Source organism: Ursus arctos, unplaced genomic scaffold (genome assembly GCF_023065955.2).
Source record: "Ursus arctos isolate Adak ecotype North America unplaced genomic scaffold, UrsArc2.0 scaffold_22, whole genome shotgun sequence".
Taxonomy (NCBI): Eukaryota; Metazoa; Chordata; class Mammalia; order Carnivora; family Ursidae; genus Ursus; species Ursus arctos.
Window position 1 is genome coordinate 57,588,887 of NW_026622897.1, and position 25,342 is coordinate 57,614,228.

Below are 25,342 nucleotides of genomic sequence, written 5' to 3' on the forward strand. Positions count from 1 at the left end.
AGCAGCAATGTCCATATTAGCCACACCGTGGAAAGAGCTGAGACATCCTTCAACAGATGAATGAATAAAGAAGATGTGGTTTATACATACAATTGAATATTACTCAGCCATCAGAAAGGATAAATACCTACCATTTGGATTGATGTGGACGGGACTACAAGGTAGTATGCGAAGCGAAATAAGTCAAAGAAAGACAAGTATCATCTGGATTCAACATATGTGGAATATAAGAAAGAATTCAGAGGATCAGAAGGGAATGGAGGGAAAACTGAAGGGGAAGAAATCAGAGAGGAAGACAAACCATGAGAGACTCTTAACTCTGGGAAACAAACTGAGGAGTATGGAAGAGGAGGTCAGTGGGGGGATTCCGGTAAATGGGTGATGGGCATTAAGGAGGGCATGTGATGTGATGAGCACTGGGTGTTATATGCAACTGATGAATTATTGAATATTACTTCTGAAACTAATGATGTACTGTATGTTGGGAAACTGCATTTAAATTAAAAAAAGAAATTTTCCCATTCATTTAGGATTCTCATGAAATAATATAATGCATTTTCAGATTTTAGTGCCAGTTCCCATATATATATTTCCCACCTATGAACTATTTATGGCCAGTGTTAACTCAGTTGAAAAAAAAGGGAGGTTTGTGAATTTAAGCTTTGGTATCACGAGGAAAAGAAAAGAGTCTCCATCTGTGTGGTGCAAGAAAAAGTCTAACAAGACCTCATTACATGCATCTGCCTGAGGACATGATGGCCTTACTGAGAGTCACATGGTGTTTGTCCTGTGTCGTTGCATCTGGCATTGTTTAGCAGACATGTTCGCTATGCACTGAACGACTCTCTGACTCCCATCTTGCCCTTAAACCGCCATAAAATTATCTTCATCCTAGAAAATGGCTGCTTGGTGTGCTGGGTTACTTCACAGTGGTTTGGGGACTCGGTTGTGTGTATCTCTTTCCAGCTCTGCTCTCAGTGACATCACATGATAGATTGAAATAAATGGCACAAACAGGTAAATCAGTAAAGAACCTGTATCAGAATGCCACCCACCCAGCAGAGTAGCACCTGATGACCTCAAAATAAAGTAGCGTATTTTCAGAGAAAACGAAAGAATTAGTTTTCAGATCAATATGAAGCAGGCTGAGGTGAAGTCAGCAGGCTCTGAAATTGGTGCACTACTCTCTCTACAGAGAATTAGAATATGATACACATATTGAATGACTCTCAAGACACCTTGGGAAATGCAAAAAATTTGGAGCCTCGTAGAATCATAATGCCATCGAATGTTGGAGACAGAATAACTCTTAGATACACTTTAGTTAAAACCCATGAGAGCTAAAGGGGAATACGATATTTTAGAAACAAGTTGCTTCCTTATTTGGTGACAGATACAATTCCTTACAAGTCTTATATTAAGAGAAATAATTACTACAGAGTAATGTGATAGGAACTACAGAGTGTAAATTTTCAGAAGTGGCTTTTCATTCTACATGTGTTCTAGAGAATATCTGACTTTCAGCCCCACTTAAGCAGAATTCTATCCCCCAGAAAAAAATGAATTCCATTCGTCTACTTTAGACTGAGTTATACAAAAACTACACAATTAGTATTATTATTGCTCATACTAAATTTTGAATATCATTAAAATTTGTTTGTGCAAAGATGTTTTCTCTCTTGCTATCAAAATACCTATTTACTAGGTTTGAATTGCCTCTTTGCCCACAAAGCCTAAGCTCTGTATTTGTTCCTTTTCGTAGAAGATTGCTGAACCCTGGCTAAAACATTAAAAAATTACTTCTGATGCCATCTCAGGTTTATTCCTAAAGAGACTATGTTATCTAAGAACGACAACTCCTATTGGCAATCCATTATAAACATATCATACGTTAATTCTATAATAAATATTGACACTGAAAACATTCTCAACAAATACCCCAAGACATCCCCTAGATTTACAAATAGTCATCCTCAGCAGTCATTGATATGTGATTGAGCGTGAACCCATTAAGCAAGCCAGGGTATCTCCCATTTATATGACATGCAGTCTATATTATAGATGCATTGATTTTATGCACACATATGCATATTTTCCATCATCATTCATTAAATGGTCTATGAGCTGAAGTTTTCAGGAATGGTCCACTAGCCTTAAGCTCTGAAGTTGTTAATCATAGTTAAAACCCTCCATCTCTTCATTAATTTAATAGCCTTGAATGATTAAAAAGCATGATGTCTTATATCTACTGAGAAGCTATGCTATCACCTGCTTGATAGATACACACACACACACACACACACACACACACACACACACACACACACAAACAGATATTTACACATGATTACGAAAACATGTGTTTACCTTTGGAAAGAACCTCAAATGACACGTAATAACTTTCAGAATTACTTTCATCATCTTTCAAGAGTGTGCATGGTCATTCTTTTTTTTTTTTTTACTTGAAGTTTAGCGTACAGACATGTTGCATTATTTCCAAGAGTACAGAGGGGTGATTTAGCAAGTCTATACATTATGGTGTGCTCACAGCAGGTCTAGCCACCATCTGTCACCATACAATGCTATTAGAATACCCTTGACTCTATTTTCTAGGCTGCACTTTTTATCCCTGTGACTTACTCATCCTGTTCCTCATTACCCTTTTTGCCCTCCATGGCCGTATTTGATATCATAGTAATCTGTGTCTCTCCAAATTGTATCTTACATTGAAAAAAAAAAACTTCTGTGCTGTGACATTAAGCACATTCTCTGGTTCATGTCTCCTCTATCATCTACCTGGCATAGTGTGTCCTTCCTTATGGGACCAATCATTCGTTATTCTTAGGAAACAGGCTTCATAATTAAGAACCTAAGAACATGATTTTAGCTCTGCTGCCTGTTGCTATCAGATAGATTTCAATGTTTCCTTCCGTCACTCTCAGGGCATACCACTACAGCTCTTGCTTCGTTCCCTCTCTCTTTGTTTCTCTCGTCTTCCCTCCCAGAAATACAAGGAAACAAATCCATGAGACTTATGCAATGTGTCCAGTTTACCACTCTGCCACTATTCCCTTGTACAGTATTTAACATATTGTGTTTTGATAACACTTGATGAAATAATAAAGACTAGTGGAGGTAACAGAAAAAGGAAGGGTGTATAAAATGGAGCACTTGATTTCACATGATTTTTGCATCTCAAAATTCCCTAATGACTCTGAAGATAAACCGAAATTTTTGTATTATCATCTCACATCAATAAAGGTTTGGGTTTGTTTATATGTTTGTTTGTTTTGACACAACATGCTTAGGAAACACGTCCTCAAAAAAAATTTTAGAGACTAAAGTGTTCGAGACATACATTTTGTTTTTATTGAGTACCTGGACACTTTAAACCAATGGGTTTGGGTGCATTTAATTCAGTGATAGATGGATACTTGTGAATCCTTCTGGAGAAGAATCCATAAAAGAAGGAGCTGAAAAAGGAAATGAAAAAGAAAAAAGGAACATCATATCTTCACTATTTTGTTCTTTGTGTTTCTTCCTCTCATTATGCAGTAGCATCCAGAAACGCACTGAGTAACAGTCGTCACGGAGTAGGATGATGTGAAAACAATCTAAAATGCAGGCAGGGGCGCCTGGGTGGCACTGCGGTTAAGCGTCTGCCTTCCGCTCAGGGCATGGTCCCGGCGTTCTGGGATCGAGCCCCGCATCAGGTTCCTCCACTATGAGCCTGCTTCTTCCTCTCCCACTCCCCGTGCTTGTGTTCCCTCTCTCGCTGGCTGTCTCTCTGCCGAATAAATAAATAAAATCTTTAAAAAAATGCAGGCAAATTTCACAAAAGATTTAAATAGAAAACTAAGCCCTCTCATTTAATATGGTTTTTGAAATATTTGATGTAGTTTGGGGACACGTTACTATCGTATCAAGGGGAAGACTGTAGGTGTTAATCACAGTGGATTTTAGGAACACAACATCTTTACCACGTGAATGCGGATCATCTTGGTCTTGGCACCATAGACAAGTGGATTGACAAATGGGGGAACCAGCAAGTAGAGGCTAGAAAAGAGGATATGAATATAAGGGGGAACATGAGCACCAAACCTATGTGTGAAGAAGGAGAAGAAGCCAAGTGAGTAGAACTGGAGGAAGACACAGATGTGGGCGATGCAGGTATTGAAAGCTTTCCACCGAGCCTCCTTCTGGGGCAAACGAAAAACTGTGATAAATATCTGTATGTAGGACAAAGTGATGAATATCAGGTCAAATCCTGCAACAGCAAATGCCACAAACAAGCCATAGATTTTGTTGATCCGCACATTTTCAGCAGCCAGCTTCACGATGGCCATATGCTCACAGTAGCAGTGGGAGATGATGGTTGTATGGTAAAATTGCAACCGGCACTTTATTAGTACTAGGCACGGGGCTACTAGAATGGCAGCCCTGACTGTTACCATAGCCCCTATTTGGGTGACCAGCTGGTGGGTGAAGATAGAGCCATGTCTTAGTGGATAATGAATGGCCACATAACGGTCCAGGGCCATGGACAGTAGGATGCCTGACTCTATGCACTGAAATGTATGGATAAGCCACATTTGAAGCAAGCAAGAATCAAAATAAATCTCTGGTACATGAAACCAGAAGATGCCAAGCATCTTGGGCATGATGGTGGTTGCAAGTGCAATATCTGTGACTCCTAGCATGCCTAGGAAAATGTACATGGGCTCATGGAGGCTGCTCTTTGATTTGATGATAATCAGAAGCATGGAATTTCCAAACATAGCAGTGAGATACATGGCACAGAATGGAATCCCGATCCAGCACTGCACAGACTCTAGGCCTGGGATCCCTATTAGTGTCAACACAGAAGGCATGAAGACTGTAACGTTGGAGGTGGACATAATGTCTTTGGGTCTCTAGAAGCAAAAGAATAAAGTGTCTCAGTCAGTGGTACTCTTCTCTTCTAATTCCATTTTTTATCCAGTCATCATAGTGAGTCTCTCTGATTTTAGCAGAATGCTAAGATCATATTATCCATCTCATTTATACTACTGAAGGTAAAAAACAGATCTGTAGATACTCATCACTGTTTCAGGGGGAGCAATCACAAGCACTAGGCCACAAGAAGAGGTTATGTGCATGGCAGGCCAAATGCATTAGAACCACCAGATCATCCGAGTAAGGGAATCAGCTGCTGACCTCTCTGTTATGTCATTCTACCTGTGGACAAAATAATTGTACTTGTTTATTTTGTTTGGAAAGGACATTTGAATCAGACTTTGAAGAATCTCTCGAGCTACCCAACAGTACTACTATTTTCCACTGTCTCTAGGTCTAGAACTGTCCGTTTGACACAGTAAATCTGACTCTGACCCACATATGATATAAAAGCTTATTATTACAGAGGGTAACAGCTGACATCGAAGTGTGGATTATATGTAGATGTCTATATCGATCTCTATTGTCTATACCTATGTAAGACTAGATGTCCTTTCAAAGGATGTCCTTTCTAAGGAAGAGTTTTGGAAAAGATTATTTTAATTAATGTACTTGGCTATTCTAGGTCAAAATTTCATGCTATTTTTACATTTCTTATAAGACTGCATCCTATTTTACCTATATTATTAACAACTGAAATCCTGAAAATTAATTATATGCTTAAATTAACTGACATTCTGTAATGTACATTAGTTAACACCAGAGGTGAGGAATCTCTAGGAGGCATGAGAACCCATTCTTGCTGACTACAGGAAGTAGACAATGGGTAACTGCTTAACATAGAAGAAGACAGGACAGTTGTCTGGGTCCCATGGTTCAGAGCAGTCATTAACATGAGATTTGGCCAATTTAGGTTAATTCTTAACGAAATAGAGATCATTGGAATCAGTGAATCATTTTGTGAGCTCAGGAGTAAGAGATGCATAGAAAATAAATGGGGGAAAAGTGACACTCCCAGGCCGCTGGGACTACCTCTGAGAGAGTCAAGTGGGTGCACACTGTGGGAGCTGGTGGTTTTTGGTGGCACATACAGAAACAGAGGCTGTCCTGGAAGATTTAGGGAAGAGAGCAGACTGCAATTTCTCTGCTCTGGGCCAGAGATTTGGGTGTTGCCATTTTTGTTCTGACCCTCAGAAGAGGGGCGGAAAGCAATCAGGGAACAAAAGCAGAGAAGACTAATTTCCTTAGAGACCATTTCCCCAATAGGTGGCGGGGCATCTCTGCCCAAGCAGGGTTACCTTGGAAACAGCATGGCAGGCCTGTTCCCCCAGAAGACAGGCTGGAAGAGCAAGTGGACAGCAACCCTATGGATCCCATAACATGGTAAAACACCAATGCCAGTGGAAAATAATATATTGAGCTTGAGGCACTGCCTCATGGCTTGTTTATTTTTCAGGTAAAATTCTCCTTTTCTTTTTCTCTTTTTCTTATGCTTCTTCTCTATTCTTTACCTTTTTCTCATTTCAACTAGATGTCTATTATATTAACTTTTATGTCATGGTAGCTTTTTAACTTCTTTTTTTCCACACCTATATTTTTATAGTATATGCTTTATTGTCCTTTTTCACTATTTAATTTTACCTTTATATATATACACACACACACACACACACACACACACACACACATTTTAGGTTCCTTATTATTTTGAGAGTATTGTCCTCTAACACACAGAATAAAATACAGCCAGGAATGCCTGAAACACCCTGGTTTTCCACACTGAGCGGTTATAGCCAGCCTTCCCCTCACCACCCTTTTTAAATTTTATTTTATTCTTGTGTTTCATTTTTGTTTTTTGTTTTTTTCTTTGTTTTTTTGTTTGTTTTGGTGGTTGCTTCAGACCGCTCTGGATTTTGCTAGGGTGCATCATGCTCGGGTTGTGGTTGATATTTTGGAGTCTGCTCATTCACTCAACCATCCCTCTACAGAATGATTAGGAGAAGGAACTCTCAACAAAGAAAAGAAACAGAAACAATGCCATGTGCCTCAGAATTAATGGATATGGATATAAGCAAAATGTCAGAAATAGAATTCAGGATAGCAATCATGAAGTCAATAGCTATGGTTAAAAACAGCATTAGGGACAATATAGAATCTCTAAAAGCAGAAATGAGATCTAATCAGGCCAACTAAAAAAATGCTAGGAATGAGATGCAGTCTAAATTAGATACTCTAAGAGCCAGGGTAAATGAAACAGAAGAAAGAATTGGTAATCTAGAAGATAAACTGATGGAAAAGAAGGGAGAAGAGGAAAACAGAGATAGGTTTTGCTAGTAGCACATGAGAAAGGAGATGGCAGAGATTAATGATGCCATGAAATGTTCCAACTTCAGAATGACTGGGATCCCCGAGGGGGTGGAGAGAGAGAAAGGGCTAGAAGATATATGTGAGCAAACCAAAGCTGAGAGCTTCTCTAATCTATGGAAGGAAACAAGCATTTGAGGCCAAGAGGCAGAGAGGATCCTTCTCAAAATCAATAAAAATGGATGAACATCCCGACATATAATAGTGAAGCTTGCAAATTTTACAGCCAAGGAAACAATTGCCAGAATAGCCAGAGAGAGGATGTTCCTTACATATGGAGGAAGGAACATCAGAATAACATAAGACCTTCCCACAGAAACCTAGCAAGCCAGAAAGGGATCATGAGACATATTCAGGGAACTAAACAAAAAGAACATGCAGCCAAGAATACTTTATCGAGAAAGGCTGTCATTCTGAATGGATGGAGAGACCCCAAGAATCACAAGAACCAGAAAGAAACAGAAAATCTTTACAAACAGGAACTTTACAGACAATACAATGGTACTATATTCCTATCTTTCCAAAGTAACTCTAAATGAAAATGGCCTGAATGCTTCCATCAAAAGACACAGGGTTGCAGGCATAAAAAAGCAGGACCCATCCGTATACTATCTACAAGAGATTCATTTTGATCCTAAAGACACCTCCAGATTGAAAATGAGGGGGTGGAAAAGCATTTGCCATGCTAATGGACCTCAAAGGAAAGCTGGAGTAGCAATCCTTATATCAGACAAAGTAGATTTTAAACCAAAGACCATAACAAAAGATTTAGAAGGAAATTATATTATTATTTAAAAAGGTCTATCCAACAAGAAGATCTAACAATTGTAAATATTTATGCTCGCAACATGGGAAAAGCCAATTATATAAACCAATTAATAATCAAAATAATATTGGTAATAATACATTAATAGTAGGAGACTTCAACACTCCATTCACAGCAATGGACAGACCATCTAAGCAGATCAGCAAAGAAACAAGGGCTTTGAGTGACACATTGGACCAGATGGACTTCATAGATATACACAGAACATTCCATCCTAAAATAACAGAATATTCATTCTTCTCGAGTGCACATGGGTCTTTCTGCAGAATAAACCACATACTGGGTCACAAATCAGGTCTCAACAGATACCAAAAGATTGAGATTATTCCCTGCATATTTTCAGATCACATTGCTTTGAAACTGGAACCCAATAATAAGAAAAAAAATTTGGAAGGAATTCAAAATCTTGGAAGTTAAAGTCCGTCTGGCTACAGGATGATTAGGTCAACCAGGAAATTAGAGAAGAAGTTAAGTAATTCATAGAAACTAATGAGAATGAAAACACATCAGTCCAAAACTTATGGGATACTGCAAAGGTGGTCCTAAGAGGGAAATACACAGCCATCCAGCCTCTCTCAAAAAAATTAGAAAAATCCCAAATGCACAAGGTAACCTTACACCTAAAGAAGCCGAAGAAAGAACAGCAAATAAAGCCTAAACCAAGCAGGACAAGAGAAATAATAAAGATTAGAGTAGAAATCAATGAAATAGACTTCAGAAAAGCCATAGAACAGATCAATGAAACTAGAAACTGGTTCTTTGAAAGAGTTAATAAGATTGATAAACCTCTGGCCAGGATTAAGAAGAAAAGGGAAAGGACCCAAATAAATAAAATCATGAATGAAAGGGGAGAGATCACAACCAACACCAAGGAAATACAGACAATTTTAAGAACAGTATGAGTAAGTACATGCCAACAAATTAGGCAATCTAGAAGAAATGAATGCATTCCTGAAAACTTATAAACTACCATGAGTGAAACAGGAAGAGGTAGAAAATCTGAACAGACAAACAGCCAGCAAGGAAATGGAAGCAGTAATCAAAAACCTCCCAAAAAACAAGAGTCCAGGGCCAGATGGCTTCCCAGGGGAATTCTTCCAAACATTTAAACAAGAAATAATACCTAATCTACCGAAGCTGTTTCAGAAAATAGAAATGGAAGGAAAATTTCCAAACTCGTTCTAGGAGACCAACATTACCTTGATCCAAAAATCAGACAAAGACCCCATCAAAAAGAATTACAGACCAATATTCCTGGTGAACATGGATGCCAAAATGCTCAGTAAGATCCTAGCCAGTAGGATCCAACAGTACATTGAAAGGATTATTCAATAGGACCAGGTGGGATTTATTCCAGTGATGTAAGGGTCATTCAACATTCACAAATCAATCAACATAATAAAGCACATTAATAAAAGAAAAGACTAGAACCATATGATCCTCCCAATTGATGCAGAAAAATCATTTGACAAAACACAGCAACCTTTCCTGATTAAAATTCTTCAAAGTGTAGGGATACAGGGGACATACCTCAATATCATAAGAGCCATCTATGAAAAATCCCAGAGTGAATTTCATTCTCAATGGGAAAAACTGAGAGCTTTTCCCCTAAGGTCGGGAACACGACAGGGATGCCCAGTCTCACCATTATTGTTCAGAATAGTACTAGAAGTCCTATCCTGAGCAATCAGACAAAAAAAAAAGAAATAAAAGGCAATCAGATTGGCAAAGAAGAAGTCAAACTCTCTCTCTTTACAGGTGACATGATACTTTATGGGAAAACCCAAAAGACTCCACCTCCAAAGTACTAGTACTTATACAGCAATTCAGCAATGTGACAGGATTTAAAATCAACGCACGTAAATCAGTTGCATCTCTGTACACTACAAATGTGAGTGAAGAAAGAGAAAGGAAGGAATCCATCCCATTCAAAATCGCACCAGAACCATAGGGTACCAAGGAATAAACCCAACCAAAGAGGCAAAGGATCTGTGTTCTAGAAACTACAGAACACTTATGAAAGAAACTGAGGACACACAAAAAGATAGGACAACATTCCATGCTCATGGATTTAAAGAATAAACATTGTTAAAATGTCTCTGCTGCCCAGAGCAATATACGCGTTCGATGCCATCCCTATTAAAATACCATTAACATTTTTCACAGAGCTGGAAGAAAGAATCCTAAAATTTGTATGGAACCAGGAAAGACCCTGAATCACCAGGGAAATGTTGAAAAAGACAACCAAAGCTGGGGGCATCACGGTGTCTGATTTCAAGCTATATAACAAAGCTGTGATCATCAAGACAGCATGGTATGGCACAATGACAGATACATATATCAATAGAACAGAATAGAGACCCCAGAAATGGACCCTCAACTCTATGGTCAACCAATCATGGACAAATTGGGAAGAATATCCAATGGAAAAAAGACAGTCTCTTCAAAAAGTGGTGCTGGGAAAATTGGACAGCCACATGCAGAAGAATGAAATTTACCATTTTCTTACACCATACACAAAGACAAACTCAAAATGGATGAAAACACTCAATGTGAGACAGGAATCCATCAAAATCCTAGAGGAGAACATAGGCAGTAACCTCTTCAACATTAGCCACAACACCTTCTTGCAAGAGACGAAAGGGCTGGTATCAAAGGTCTATAAAGAACTTCTGAAAGTCAACCCCCCAAAAATAAATAATCCTTTCAAGACATGGGCAGAAAACATGAACAAATACTTCTCTAAGGAAGACATACAAATGTCTAACAGATGCATGAAAAAGCTTTCAACATCACTAGCTATCAGGGAAATACAAATAAAAACACACAGTGAGGCACCCCCTTCCACCAGTTAGAATGACTACAATTAACAAGGCAGGAGACAACAATGTTGATGAGGATGTGGAGAAAGGGGATCCCTCTTACACTGTTGGTGGGAATGCAGGCTGGTATAGCCAGTCTGGAAAACAGTATGGAGGTTCCTGTGGAAGTTAAAAATCGAGCTGTCCTACGACCCAGCAACTGCACTACTAGGTATTTACCCCAACAACACAGATCTAGTGAAAAGAAGGGGCACCTGCACCCCAGTGTTCATAGCAGCAATGTCCATTATACCCAAACTGTTGAAGGACCTGAGATGCCCTTCAACAGGTGAATGGATAGAGAAGATGTGGTTCATATATACAATGGAATATTACTCAGCCATCAGAAAGGATGAATACCCACCTTTTGCATCTACATGGATGGAACTGGAGGGTATTATGTTAAGTGAAATAAGTCCATCAGACAAATACAATTATCACATGGTTTCACTCATATGTGGAACATAAGGAATAGCTTAGAAGACCATAGGAGAAGGGAGAGGGAAAACTGAAGGAGAAGAAATCACAGAGGGAAACAAACCATGAGAGACTCTGGCCTCTAAGAGACAAACTGAGGGTTGCAGAAGGGACATTTGTTCAGGTTTGGGGTAACCAGGTGATGGGTATTAAGGAGGGCATGCATTGAGATAAGCACTGGGTATTATAGGCAACTATGAATCATTGAACACTCCATTAAAAACTAATGATGTACTACATGTTGACTAACTGAACATAATAAAAATATAAAAAATACATATTAACATTTTTTCCAAAGGCAGATAAATGATTTTTTAAATTACAAACAAGTGTTTCTGTGGGAAAATGCAGTTTGAAGTATCTTGAATAGCTAATAAACTGAATGAAGTCACTACCTAAAAAAACAAAAAAACATTAAAAATTGCATATCTTAAATCAAGAAATTGTCAAGCTGTAAGAGAGAGAAAATGTTAGACTGTTAAAAACAAAAACAAAAACAGGGTTTCGGTTATCTCATGCTTTCCTAGACCCTCCAACACTGTTGCTTTATGTCAACAAGCTCATGATCATCTAATCATATAATGAATGTCCCCAAATATGCCAGTAATGCAGGAAGAGCTGTGGTTTATGTGGCTAAATCTCAAATGTAGGAACCCAGTCAACAAGGGCCATTCAATGAAGAGAGTCTGTGTCACCAGACATATATAAAAGAGACCAGTTAGTCAAATAAATCTTTGATTTTCAAGACTTTGCTCCCCTATATTCAATTCGACAACTTCATAGATCATAGATCCTTTTGTTAAATTTTTCCTTCTACATTAATCAGAATTAGAATAGGAATCCTTTAATAACTATCTTATTCTCTGACTTGTTCAAGAGAAAGAACTGCCATGGGAGCATCACCTGACAGGTACAGATGATGAGAAGGCAGGTGAGAGAGAACAAATGTGACTACAGGGCAGTGGGATGGAGTGGTCATCCTTGGAAAAAGTGGTGGTGAAGCAGTATGGGGTAAACTTGGGGGTAGTGAGACTTCTAAGCCTTTATTGTTGGGAACCAGTTCTGCTCTTACCAGACACCTGAAGACCATTGTCAGTCTTCATAGCACTATCCTTCCTTGCTTACCTCTCATCCACCTTTATTTCTGCTGAGATTCTGGTCTCATGCCTGGTATCTCGTGCTGGGCAGTGCCTCTTCTTTCTGTCTGCACCCTCAGTAATAGCCCTCATCAATGTCAATATCGTGAACTCGGATCCATTTGTTGCTGGGCCATCTGCCAATGTGTGGACATCTCTGAGATAGCCTTTCCTGCTTTTCTTCTGTCCCTGAAAAACATCCTTGTTGCCTCTAGCATACGTCTGTCTGAGATCAAGTTGGTGTGTTCATCTCCAACAAAATTTGCAGCAAGGTCTGTATCATGCTGAAGCAGCAGCATACATTTATTGAGCTTGATTGTAGAAGATAGCTGCTGGCCACCAATTGTGATGTTCCCCAGTGAATGTGGAGAAGGAGGAGATCTGAACATGGACTGAAAGATTTCCTTGCCACTAACCCAAGGCCCCAGGGACACAGGATCTCAGAACGATGCCCTCTAGGGTTCATACACACCGAATGTCTCAGAAATCATTTCTAAAACTAGAACCTTGCTCTCTTCTTCTCTCCTTGCTCTCTTCTCTTCCCCTACAAAGTAAAGGCAGACAAATTCATATACATAAATTATATTTTGATGAGTTCAGTTCATTTTCTGCTTCCTCACTTGGAGATCATGTAAAACACATGCAACAGTAGACATGCTCCTATGCCATGAGATCTACGTAAATAAACATCCTCGTGACCCTTCTTTCACTGAGTCTCAAAACAGAAACTGGTTTATACAATTGCCTGCTATCCTTCGCATTTCAAGTTAAATGGATTTGAGTTTTCAGTTATGAGAGCACTAATGATATAGTTGTTTAAAAATGAGTTTTGAAATGGACTCTCTAGTTTTGAATCCAGATTCTGCCACTGTTAAACTCTGTATTGGAGGCTTTACACTCGGCTTCTCCATGTTTCTGTTTCCATATCTCTACCTTCATGTATTTGTTCTGTGGATCAGGGATCTTAATCTATAAAAGTACTTTCTGTGGTACAGTGTAGAGCTTTTGCAAAATAAATACATGACCTTAATTATTGATGTTTTGGAGCTTAAAATTAGGATATAGAGCTATTGTTGTCAATAAAATATGATGTGATTTAGTTATTTGACTAGTTAATAAAATATGATGTCATTAAGTTATTTGAGTTTGGAACACCTCTTCCTCTGCTTGTTCTTGCAATTGGAAAGTAGGGATATAATGCTATTGTGAGAATTAATGCTTATTTATTATGTAAGTTTGGGTTGAAAAAAGTAATGTGTCTTTATTCTCTCATTCCTTCATTCCATATACATTTACTCTAAAATGTGTTCTGTGTTATCCAGGTCATGAGCACAGATAAATTAGACATGATCTATGTGGAAGGTGCAGTTGCATAAAAAAGAAATGGAGGAGGAGGGCAATGTGATATCTGCTGTGAAAGCTTTAGAAGGGGTATAGAAAAAAAAGAAAGAAATGATCAATGTTACTTAATGAAAGGACATTCCTCACTAAATTCTAAAATCTGAATAGCAGTTAGGCTAGCAAAAATGTATACATGTTATCAAACAGCATAGAAGAAACAGTTTACAGATGCACTAAGCAGCTTATTTTGTATTAAAAAAAGCAAGAAATTTTAAAACCACTTGAAGACAAATATTACATAATATAGTGGGATGACAGACTAGTTTTCAAATTTAGAAAACTAATTTTCATAACTTTCAGAAGATGTAGAAAAGAAATACCAATAAACGGATGACGAAAAGTATTTTATTTCTCATAAGATTTCATGAAAGACTAAAATGGGAATAAGTACTGATATAAAAGAGGGATCATCTTTTGGAATTAATACACAATCACTAGGATTAGTGATGGAGTAGGTCTACAGTAGAGCTGAACAGCAGAAGCAATGATTATATTTCTGGAATGTTAAGTAAGTGGGTGTTGTACCCTTTCCTGAATTAAGAACATTTTCAAAAAGAGTGCTTTTTGAAAAGCTTTCGACTGATATAATTTGAAATGTACCGAATTGTGCAAGAATAGTTCAAGAAAATCTCTTATGACGTTTACCCAGATTCAGATATCATTTGCATTTGGCCCCATTTTGCTTTATGATCTGATAGAGAGATAATTTCTTGGTGCACTGTTTAGGAGTACATTGAAGACATGGGTTACTCCTAAATAATTCTGTTTTTTGACTAAGAACATGAATATTCTACTGCATAATATACTATAATCAAAATCAGGACACCTAGTATTGAAATAATACTATCACCTAATCTTCAGACCTTGTTGACATTTAGACAAGAAGCGAAAGAATGACTTCTCTGAGGTACATTTTTTCTTGCCCAGAATCTGATCCAGTATCCCCCAGTGCATTTCATATTGATATCTTTCAGAATCCTTTCATGTGCAATGGATCACTAATATATCTCTTTCTTCTTTTTGTTTTGCTTTGTGTTCTTACTGAGCAATTATTTACTTATTTTAAAAAATCTGTTACCAAATTCTAACATACATACAAAAATCGTATGTTGTCCAGCTTAACTAATTGTCATGAGGTAGACATAAATCATTAAGCCCCTGAATGAGGACCGTACCTTACTCGTACCCTAGAATGAACCACCTCTCCCTAGTCCTTAACAGTCTCCTTCACTGTCACCCCTTCTTCAAGGGAAATGATTCTCCTGACTTCTTTTATCGTGGCTTAAAAAAAGAAAAAATTAACCCTATTCTTCAGCTTATCCAATTTGTAGGCATATTGCTTTTCATTAGAGTCTCTTAAGGTTTTTGTGGTTTTTTTTAATTTTTTATTTATTTTTTTATTTATGTGCTCTCAGTTGTAATGTCTCCTCTTTTACTTATGATTTACTTATTTCAGTCTTGTCTCTCTTTTCGGGTTTACTCATAAGTTTGTTCATTGTGTTAATCTTTTCAAAATAACCAACTTCTTACTTTTATTGTTTTTCCCCCATTGTTTTTCCATTCTCCATGATGTTTATTTCTGCTTTAATCTTATTTCACTTCTGTTAATTTGGGTTTAGTTTGTTCTTCTTTGACTAGTTCATTGGTGTAAACTTAGGTTATTTACTTGAGATCTTTTATTTTGAATGTAGACAATTATTCTTATTAAATTCTGATTTGTACTACTTCTGTTGCATCCCATAGGCTTTAGTTTCATGTGTTTTCATTTCATTATTCTTTTTTAAAATTAACATATAATGTATTATTTGTTTCAGGGCTGCAGGTCTGTGATTCACGAGTCTTACACACCACCCAGCACTCACGACAACACACACCCTCCCCACGTCCACCACCCAGCCACCCTATACCTCCCCAGCAGCCGTCAGTTTGTTCCCTAAGATGAGGAGTCTATTATGCTTTGTCTCCCTCTCTGGTTTCATCTTATTTCACTTTTTTTTCCCTGTCTTCCCCTACAATCCTCTGCCTTGTTCATTAAATCCTACATATCAGTGAGATCATGTGATAATTGTCTTTCTTTGATTGACTTATTTCACTTTGGTTAATACCCTCTAGTTCTGTCCATCTCATTGCAAATGGCAAGATTTCTTTTTTGATGGCTACATAATATTCCATTGTATATATATACCACTTGTTCTTTATGTATTCATCTGTTGATGGACATCTGGGCTTTTTCCATAGTTTGGCTATTGTGCACGTTGCTGCTATAAACATTGGAGTGCAGGTGCCCCTTTGGATCACTACATTTGTATTTTGGGGGTAAATACCCAGTAGTGCAATTGCTGGGTCGTAGGGTAGCTCTATTTCTACTTTTTTGAGGAACTTCCATACTGTTTTCCAGTGTGACTGTACCAGCTTGCATTCCCACCAAGAGTGTAGGAGGGTTCCCGTTTCTCTGCATCCTAGTCAACAACCCTCCTTTCCTGCCTTGTTAACTTTTGCCATTCTGACTGGTGCGTGGTGTTATCTCATTGTGGCTTTCATTTGTATTTCCCTGATGTCAACTGATGTTGAGCACTTTTTCATGTGTCTGTTGGCCATTTATATGTATTCTTTGGAGAAAAGTCTGTTCATGTCTTCTGTCTATTTCTTGATTAGATTATTTATACTTTGGTTGTTGAGTTTGATAAGTTCTTTGTAGATTTTGGATACTAGCCCTTTATCTGATATGTCATTTACAAATATCTTCACCCATTCTGTGCATTGTTCTTAAGAGGTTTTCTCATTACCCTTTTTGTTTCTTCTCTAAGCCATGAGCCATCAGTTCTTCAGGACTGTGTTGTTTAATTTATATATATTAATGAATATTCTTCTTAAGATTTTCTTCTGCTATTGATTTTCACTTTCCTTGTATTGTAATCAGAAAAGATACTCAATATTATTTCAAACTTCTTAAGTATTTAAGATATTCTCTGTTCTCACACATGCGATTTATCCTGGAAAATGTTTCTTGTGCACTAGTCAAAACATGTGTATTGATGTTGTTGCGGAAATATTCTGTATGTGCATGGTAGGTCCCTTTGGTCAATAGTGTTCAAGTCCCCAGTTTCTCACTGACCTTCTGCCTGCAAGTTCTATCCATTGTTGGAAGAAGGGAACTGAAGTCCCCTACAATTTTTGTGTTGCTGTCTATTTAGCCCTTCAGTTGTATTAAATTTGGCTTCACATATTTGAGTGCTCTGATATCGAAAATGAGACATAGCTAGAATTGTAGCTATGTCTTGGGTTAGCAGTTGAAGAATACTGACATGTGACATGGTCCTTGGAAGTTATCTGTGATCAAGTGTTTTTTTTTTTTTTTCTATTTTATTTCTGTGTAGATCTAAGTGTTGCCAGAAAGAATCTTCTAGGTTTAAACAGACAAAACAAAAATAAAAGAAAAACCAAAACAGCCTGAAATCTCAGCATAAGAGATTTTTGTTCTTTATATGGGTGGCAAACCAAGGTTTTTAGGTGTTTCATGATTTTTTTTAAACTTCCTTCAGTTATGAGTATCTGAGAGTGAAATATGTTTTTGGAATATACATATTTAGAGAAGATTAAGCTTTTACCATGTTTATGTTGCTACTTTGAATCAACCTAAAATACCTGTAGAAGTAGCTACTAGTGATTAAGAAATTTTTTGGAAAATAACAATTTCAGGACATGGTCACGAATTTGTTTGGTCTTCACGCCATAGACTATAGGGTTGAGGACAGGAGGGACTAACAGGTACAGGTTTGATAAGAGGATATGAACGTATGGTGGTATGTGAGCACCAAACCTATGTGTGAAGAAGGAGAAGAAGGCAAGGAGGTAGAACTGTAGGAAGACACAGATGTGGGCGATGCAGGTATTAAAGGCCTTGAATCGTGCCTCCTTCTGGGGCAACTGAAACACAGTGATAAAGATTTGAATGTAAGACAAGGTGATGAAGATTATGTCAAACCCTAAGATACTGAAGGCAACAAAGAGACCATATATCTTGTTGATCCGGACATCTTCAGTGGCCAGCTTCACGATGGCCATGTGCTCACAATAAGTATGGGAGATGACTGTAGTTCGATAGAGTTTAAGACGAAATTTGATGAGCACCAGACACGGGGCTACAAGAATGGCACCCCTGAGTATCACCCCAACTGCAATGTGAGTCAAGAGTTGTTGGGAGAAGAAGGTGGTGTGTCTCAAGGGGTGACAGATGGCCACATAGCGATCTAGGGCCATTGCCAGTAGGATGCCTGATTCAATTGCCTGCAAGGAGTGAATCAACCACATTTGTAGAAGGCAGGCTACAAAGGAAATCTCTGGCAAATGAAACCAGAAGATGCCTAGCATTTTGGGAAGAATGCAGGTGCTAAGTGCAATGTCTGTGGCCCCCAGCATGGCCAGAAATATGTACATGGGCTTATGGAGGCTGTGCTCATATTTGATTATACCTAAAATAAGGGAATTCCCAATCACAGCCATGAAATACATGACACCAAATGGAATTCCAATCCAACGCTGCACTGACTCCAGCCCGGGAATCCCAGTGAGTGTTAGGAGAGCAGGCGTGAAGACGGAACCATTGGGTATGAGCATGATGATTTGGTCGGTAGAATCAAGTAGTGGTGTCGCTGTTTCATCTTCTATTCCCTGTCAAGACTACATGAATGAAAAGTAAGAGAAATTACTCTACTTTAGCAAAGCCTACTTCAGTTAGGTAAATCACATTCTATCCCCTTTATTTATGAAAATTAAAGGTAAGACTACATGCTTTATTTTAGCAAAGCATAGCTCAGTTAGATAAAGGATGGTAACCTTCTCATTCCTTTGTTTATTATTGAAGTATAGGTAACACTGAACATTGTCTAAGCTTAGGTGCACAACATGCTGATTTGGTACATTCACAGATTGCAATGTGAATGCAATTATAATTTAGCTAACGCCATCACATCACATAATTCTGTCTCCTTTTTTTGTGGTGGAAATAACTAAGATGTAGTCTCTCAGGAAGTTGATGTTTTTGATGTAATATTATTGTTTTATTTACGATCCTGTACATTAGATTTCTAGGACTTACTGATAAAATATCTCCTGTGTTTTCTCACCCCTCAGCCCCCCCGGTAGCCACAATTGTATCTGTTTTTATGAGTTTGGCTATTTGTTGTTATTGAAATGTGGTTGATACCTGATAATACTTTGGTGTCAGATACACAGCATCGTAGGTCACCAAGTCTATACACACACTGCGCTGTGCTCACCGCTAATGTAGCTACTACGTGTCACCATACAACCTAGTACAAACCGTTGACTCTAATCCCCATGCTGTACTTTTTATCCATGTAATTTATTCATCCCATCATTGCAAGCCTGTGTTTCCCACTCCCCTTCACCAAACTGGCCACCCTCAAACCCCTGCCTCTCTGGCAACCATCAGTTAGTTCTCTGTATTTATGGATCCCTTTCTGCTGTTTATTTGTTTATGCATTTGCTTCATTTTTTTTTTTTTAGATTCCGTATAAGTGGAATGCTATGAAGTTCAACTCTTTTAAGATCCCATTTACATATTAGTGATTTCATACATTATTTGTCATTCCCTCTTTGACTATCTTACAGCATAATGTACTCAAAGTTTATTACTATTGTCACAAATAAGAGGATTTCCTTCTTTCTCGTGTCTCAATAAATTATTAATCAGACAAACGTAGGTCAAAGCCACAACGAGATATCACCTCATTCTTGTTAGAAGACCAGTCATCAGTAAGACAAAAGGCAATAAGTGTTTTTTTTGGGGGGGGGGGTTTAAAAACGAAACCATTGCACTTAGTTGGTAGGAATGCAGCCACTAGGGAAAGCAATATGAGGGTTCAATGAAAATTTTGAGAAAATGATCTGCATATAATCTGGCAATTCCACTTCTGGGTATATATCCAAAGGACAGGAAAACAGAATATTGAAGAGATATATGCAATCCTGTGTTTATTTCAGCATTATTTACAGTAGCTAAGATTGGGACACAACTTTAGTGCCCATCAGCATATGAATGGATAAAGATGTAGCATATGTATGCAATGGAATGTTATCAATATTATTTTTAATGATTTTGATGACTCCTTTCAAATTTTCTCTTTTCACAAAGTCATTGTAAGAATAACCATGAAGTTCTGCGTTTCTGCATGCCTTAATCATTTTCAATGACAAAAATTAAATAGATCAGATGGTTTCTTTCTAGTCCATGACTAGTGGACCAAACAGATGCTTTTTATCTTATGTTTACTTCTCATTGCCTGTACTTATTTTGTGACCTGAAAATAGGCATCAAGAAAAAATTATTTAATACAGAGCATACATATTTCATGAGCTAGACTCCACGTGGGCTGACATAAAGCATCCTAGTGCTGGTAGAAATTCTGCTGATCATAATCAGAGGACTAGTTTGGCAAGACTATTTTTAAGTTCTGCAGCTCACCAGCTTGACTTCTCAGAATGGTGTCTTCATAGTCTGATCAATCTCCAGTAGCCTCAGAATGTTTCCAACCTAATTTGTCAAAGTTTCTATGTTTTTCCAAAACCCATCCATATGTCATGCACATTTTCCAATTTACTCTCTGCAGATTATTCAACCCTGACTGTTTGCTTTGGCAGTCCCTGTCAGATCTTGTTCGTACTCTTCCCTGCCATTTTCACATATCTTCTTTTTAATCCCAAGTGCCAATCTGTGTCCTCTGCTCTTCTCTCTCTCCATCAATAGCCATCATTACCACTCTAAGCCTAAAAAAGCATTGATTCTCAAGCATTTTATATAACATAGATTATCTATGAATTTAGACTATCTCTCTCCATGTAAGATTACTTAGAATGCACCTCGTTCTAAGGTGCATTCTAAGGACAACTTGTCAGTGCATTCCTTTTCCTCAAATGTATTCAACTCTAAGAGAGGCTTTCCTTTCTGAGACCCTTTGTCTCTGAACTCTTCTTTTTAGCAAATATACAGTATGCCAAACTAGATCTTCCTTAAATCCTCCTCAAACAGCATTGCAATCCAAAAATCAGAAGTTTATATCCTAATGATTTTAATCAATACACAATAATTAAGAATTCACTATGTTCCAAGTATTTTTGAAGTAATTAGAGAATATGTAAAATATATGTGTTCTATATTTTTGAAGAATCTAAACTTTGCTGAGTGCTTGAGATTAAAAACTGATACCCCCATTTATTAAATACCTACTGTATCATTCACCTTCATAAATCTTCAGACATTTTAGGGTATTTAATCTTATTAACTTATGATATTGATGTTATTACCCTATATTTTATTAATGAAAAACTAAGACTTTTTGTTGCAACAGGTGAATCTGCTTGGATCCATATTCCATGGCACACAGATGCAGAAAGAACAAAAAATAGTGTGCATCATCTGAGATTTTAGAATTATAATTCAGTAAGAATATGGAATATATCTCAGTGTGTAACTACATCGGGGGGATGTAGAAACATTGCAAATTTTAACCAGTTTCTGCCTGTTTAAATTCTGATGGAAAAAAACCTCACATATGCCTTTCTTATTTTTATCAAACAATTATAATACATACATTACATACATGTTTAAAATATGCTACATATCTAATATAAAACCACATTTTCAATTCCATATCATCCATAGACTGGCTGACACTCTCTGTAACTTGGCTCATAAGTGTGTGCTACTGTCTTTATCAGGAACATTCATTTGGGAGACCTAACATGGCCACATGGGTCAGAGTTGCCCTAGAGAATCCTTACAAGGTAGTGTGCAAAGTAAAGCTCAACAGCAGTATATACCATGAGTAATCAGGTGATCAAAAAAAAGAGGAAGAAAGAAAGTAAACAAAGGAGCAGGCACAAAAAATAGAAAAACATGCTTTCAACCTAGCAGAATAAAAATCATATGAAAAAAGTAGTTACTTTTCTTCCTGATAGTTTTAGATTTCCAACTTTATGAGGCCAAACTGATATTCTTCTTAAGCAGGTTTTCGCCTTCTCAGCACAACTGGCATTTTTACTCAGATACACTTTGGTCCTGGGGTAATTCTCTACATTGCAGCAGGCTTAGCAGCATCCCTGAGTCCTACCCTCTAGATGCCAATGGTTCTTTCTGGTCATGAAAATCAAAAATGTCTCGGGCATTGCCAAATGTCACCTGCTTGTATGGAGAGGGACATAACACACCTGGTTAGTAACCATTGTTCTGGAATTTTACACTGTAGAAGAATAGTCTTTAATTAAAGGAGAATCAATGTTTTTAGCTTTATTCAAAATAGGCAGAATAAATCTGGGTAGCAAGGGGGATCATTCTTCAGCAGATGCTGGCCAGATAAAGGACATGGAAAGGCATTCCTGGAGGAAATACTTTGAACAAAATCAAAGAAGCATGAAATGTGCAGTGGGATTGTAAATCAACAAGTACTTTTCACGTATGAATTGTTCCATAAACACAGATGATGATGGTTGAGGCGAAGGAAAAGGGAAGAGTAACGAATGTACGGTTCTAATTTGACGATAATAATTTCAAAAACTTAGGTGGAATAACAAGGATTTTTTTTCCCCTCTACAAATCTGTTCTGCTAGTAGTTTGATAAATGGCTTAAAAGGATGAGAGCTGGCATAGGGAGATGAAGTTAGAAGGATACTTGTGGTAGTCCAGATGGGATGGGATGACGTGACCTGGCCACATCGGAAGATTAACAAGGAAGCAATATCTCTGCTGCTTGCTGACTTGATGGTGGGAAATCATGGGAGGGGACGGGAGACTAAGATTTTCTTGGTTGAAAGCAACAACACTGAATGCCAAGGATGTTTGAAGCAACTGTGTGTATGGACACAGACACGTACATTTTTAGAAGAGGAAGGAGACAAATCTTAAATCCTTGAAATTCATGGGTAACGAAAACAATCACGGGTGTCATGTTCAGCATCAACCCTGAACCACTCATGTGACTGACAATTCTGACTCAGGCTGATTCCCAGAACCTAAACCAATTAAGGGACTTAGGTCTAAATCTACTCTCCCTGCAAACTCAGGAAACCTTTCACTGTACAAAGTCTCTGACATTCAGCCTTTGACCTCTGCTTCAAGGCCCCAGGGTTGGACTATCAGAAACAAAGGGTTGTTTGTTTTTTTTAATGTTTTTTATATACATAATATCCCTCACTTGTCAAGCCTACCTTAAAATCTATCACCCATTGTGTGATTAACTGATTCAGACATTCTGGGCAGCAACATGAAACAAAATATGCTTCATGTTAGAAAAATCAGCTACTGTAAGACTCTATTGCTTGTTTATCATCCTGCAAGCTTCTTGGCTCATAAGGGTGTTGTGTTCTCTTTGAAACCAATCCTCCATTTTCCCCACACCTAGTGCAGATCTAAGGCCCAAAGACTTACCTGGAAGCCACAGAGTGAAAATCTTCTGGTGTTTCTGAGAGTGAAGATGGCTATTTTGTACTGTAGGAGCCACCTGGGGATTTTTTGCACCAGTCGCTGGTGAGTTTTCAATTAGCCTGGGACAAGGATGAAAAGCACGCATGATATCGTTCAAAACCCAGGAGAATTTGTCTCATAGCAGATCTGCATCTAATAAAACCCCAAATCCTTGTGCCCTTGGGGACTGGTAGCCAAATTGATCGTCCATTCAGAAATATCTAAGAGAAGACACTGTCCCAAGACAACACATAGAATCAATGACATTTTTATACAAAATAATGAGTCAATGAGGGGAAATGAAAACATCTCAAGGTATTCAGAATAATCAGCGCAGACGTGCTGACAAAAAACTAAATGGAATATTTCTTGGTGACATAGAAATTAAACCCTCATAAACCGTTGGTGGGAATACAAGCTGGTATAGCTACTCTGGAAAACAGTATGGAGGTGCCTCAAGACGTTAAAAGTAGAGCTATCCTATGACCCAGCAATTGTACTACTAGATATTTACACCAATGACACAAATGTAGTGAAACAAGGGACACCTGCACCCCAATGTTCATAGCAGCAATGTCCATATTAGCCACACAGTGGAAAGAGCTGAGGCATCCTTCAACAGATGAATGAATAAAGAAGATGTGGTTTATACATACAATTGAATATTACTCAGCCATCAGAAAGGATGAATACCTACCATTTGGATTGATGTGGATGGGACTACAAGGTAGTATGCGAAGCGAAATAAGTCAAAGAAAGACAAGTATCATCTGGATTCAACATATGTGGAATATAAGAAAGAGTTCAGAAGATCAGAAGGGAATGGAGGGAAAACTGAAGGGGAAGAAATCAGAGAGGAAGACAAACCATGAGAGACTCTTAACTCTGGGAAACAAACTGAGGAGTATGGAAGAGGAGGTCAGTGGGGGGATTAAGGTAAATGGGTGATGGGCGTTAAGGAGGGCATGTGATGTGATGAGCACTGGGTGTTATATGCAACTGATGAATTATTGAATATTACTTCTGAAACTAATGATGGACTGTATGTTGGGAAACTGCATTTAACTTAAAAAAAGAAATTTTCGCATTCATTTAGGATTCTCATGAAATAATATAATGCATTTTCAGATTTTAGTGCCAGTTCCTATATATATATATATTTCCCACCTTTGAACTATTTATGGCCAGTGTTAACTCAGTTGGAAAAAAAAGGGAGGTTTGTGAATTTAAGCTTTGGTATCATGAGGAAAAGAAAAGAGTCTCCATCTGTGTGGTGCAAGAAAAAGTCTAACAAGACCTCATTACATGCATCTGCCTGAGGACATGATGGCCTTACTGAGAGTCACATGGTGTTTGTCCTGTGTCATTGCATCTGGCATTGTTGAGCAGACATGTTCGCTATGCACTGAACGACTCTCTGACTCCCATCTTGCCCTTAAACCGCCATAAAATTATCTTCATCCTAGAAAATGGCTGCTTGGTGTGCTGGGTTACTTCACAGTGGTTTGGGGACTCGGTTGTGTGTATCTCTTTCCAGCTCTGCTCTCAGTGACATCACATGATAGATTGAAATAAATGGCACAAACAGGTAAATCAGTAAAGAACCTGTATCAGAATGCCACCCACCCAGCAGAGTAGCACCTGATGAACTCAAAATAAAGTAGCGTATTTTCAGAGAAAACGAAAGAATTAGTTTTCAGATCAATATGAAGCAGGCTGAGGTGAAGTCAGCAGGCTCTGAAATTGGTGCACTACTCTCTCTACAGAGAATTAGAATATGATACACATATTGAATGACTCTCAAGACACCTTGGGAAATGCAAAAAATTTGGAGCCTCGTAGAATCATAATGCCATCGAAT

General features: G+C 38.0%; 2 protein-coding genes across 2 annotated transcripts; both read right to left on the reverse strand.

Annotated features, from left to right (window-relative positions):
- Nucleotides 1-3,959: 3,959 nt before the first annotated feature.
- On the reverse strand, nt 3,960-4,898 carry LOC125282490 (olfactory receptor 52A1-like). The gene has a single exon (XM_048217364.1). The coding sequence runs from the start codon at nt 4,896-4,898 to the stop codon at nt 3,960-3,962; it is 939 nt and encodes a 312-aa protein (XP_048073321.1).
- A 12,762-nt stretch (nt 4,899-17,660) lies between these two features.
- On the reverse strand, nt 17,661-18,617 carry LOC125282506 (olfactory receptor 52A5-like). Its single transcript, XM_048217441.1, has one exon. The coding sequence runs from the start codon at nt 18,615-18,617 to the stop codon at nt 17,661-17,663; it is 957 nt and encodes a 318-aa protein (XP_048073398.1).
- Between the last annotated feature and the right edge of the window lie 6,725 nt (nt 18,618-25,342).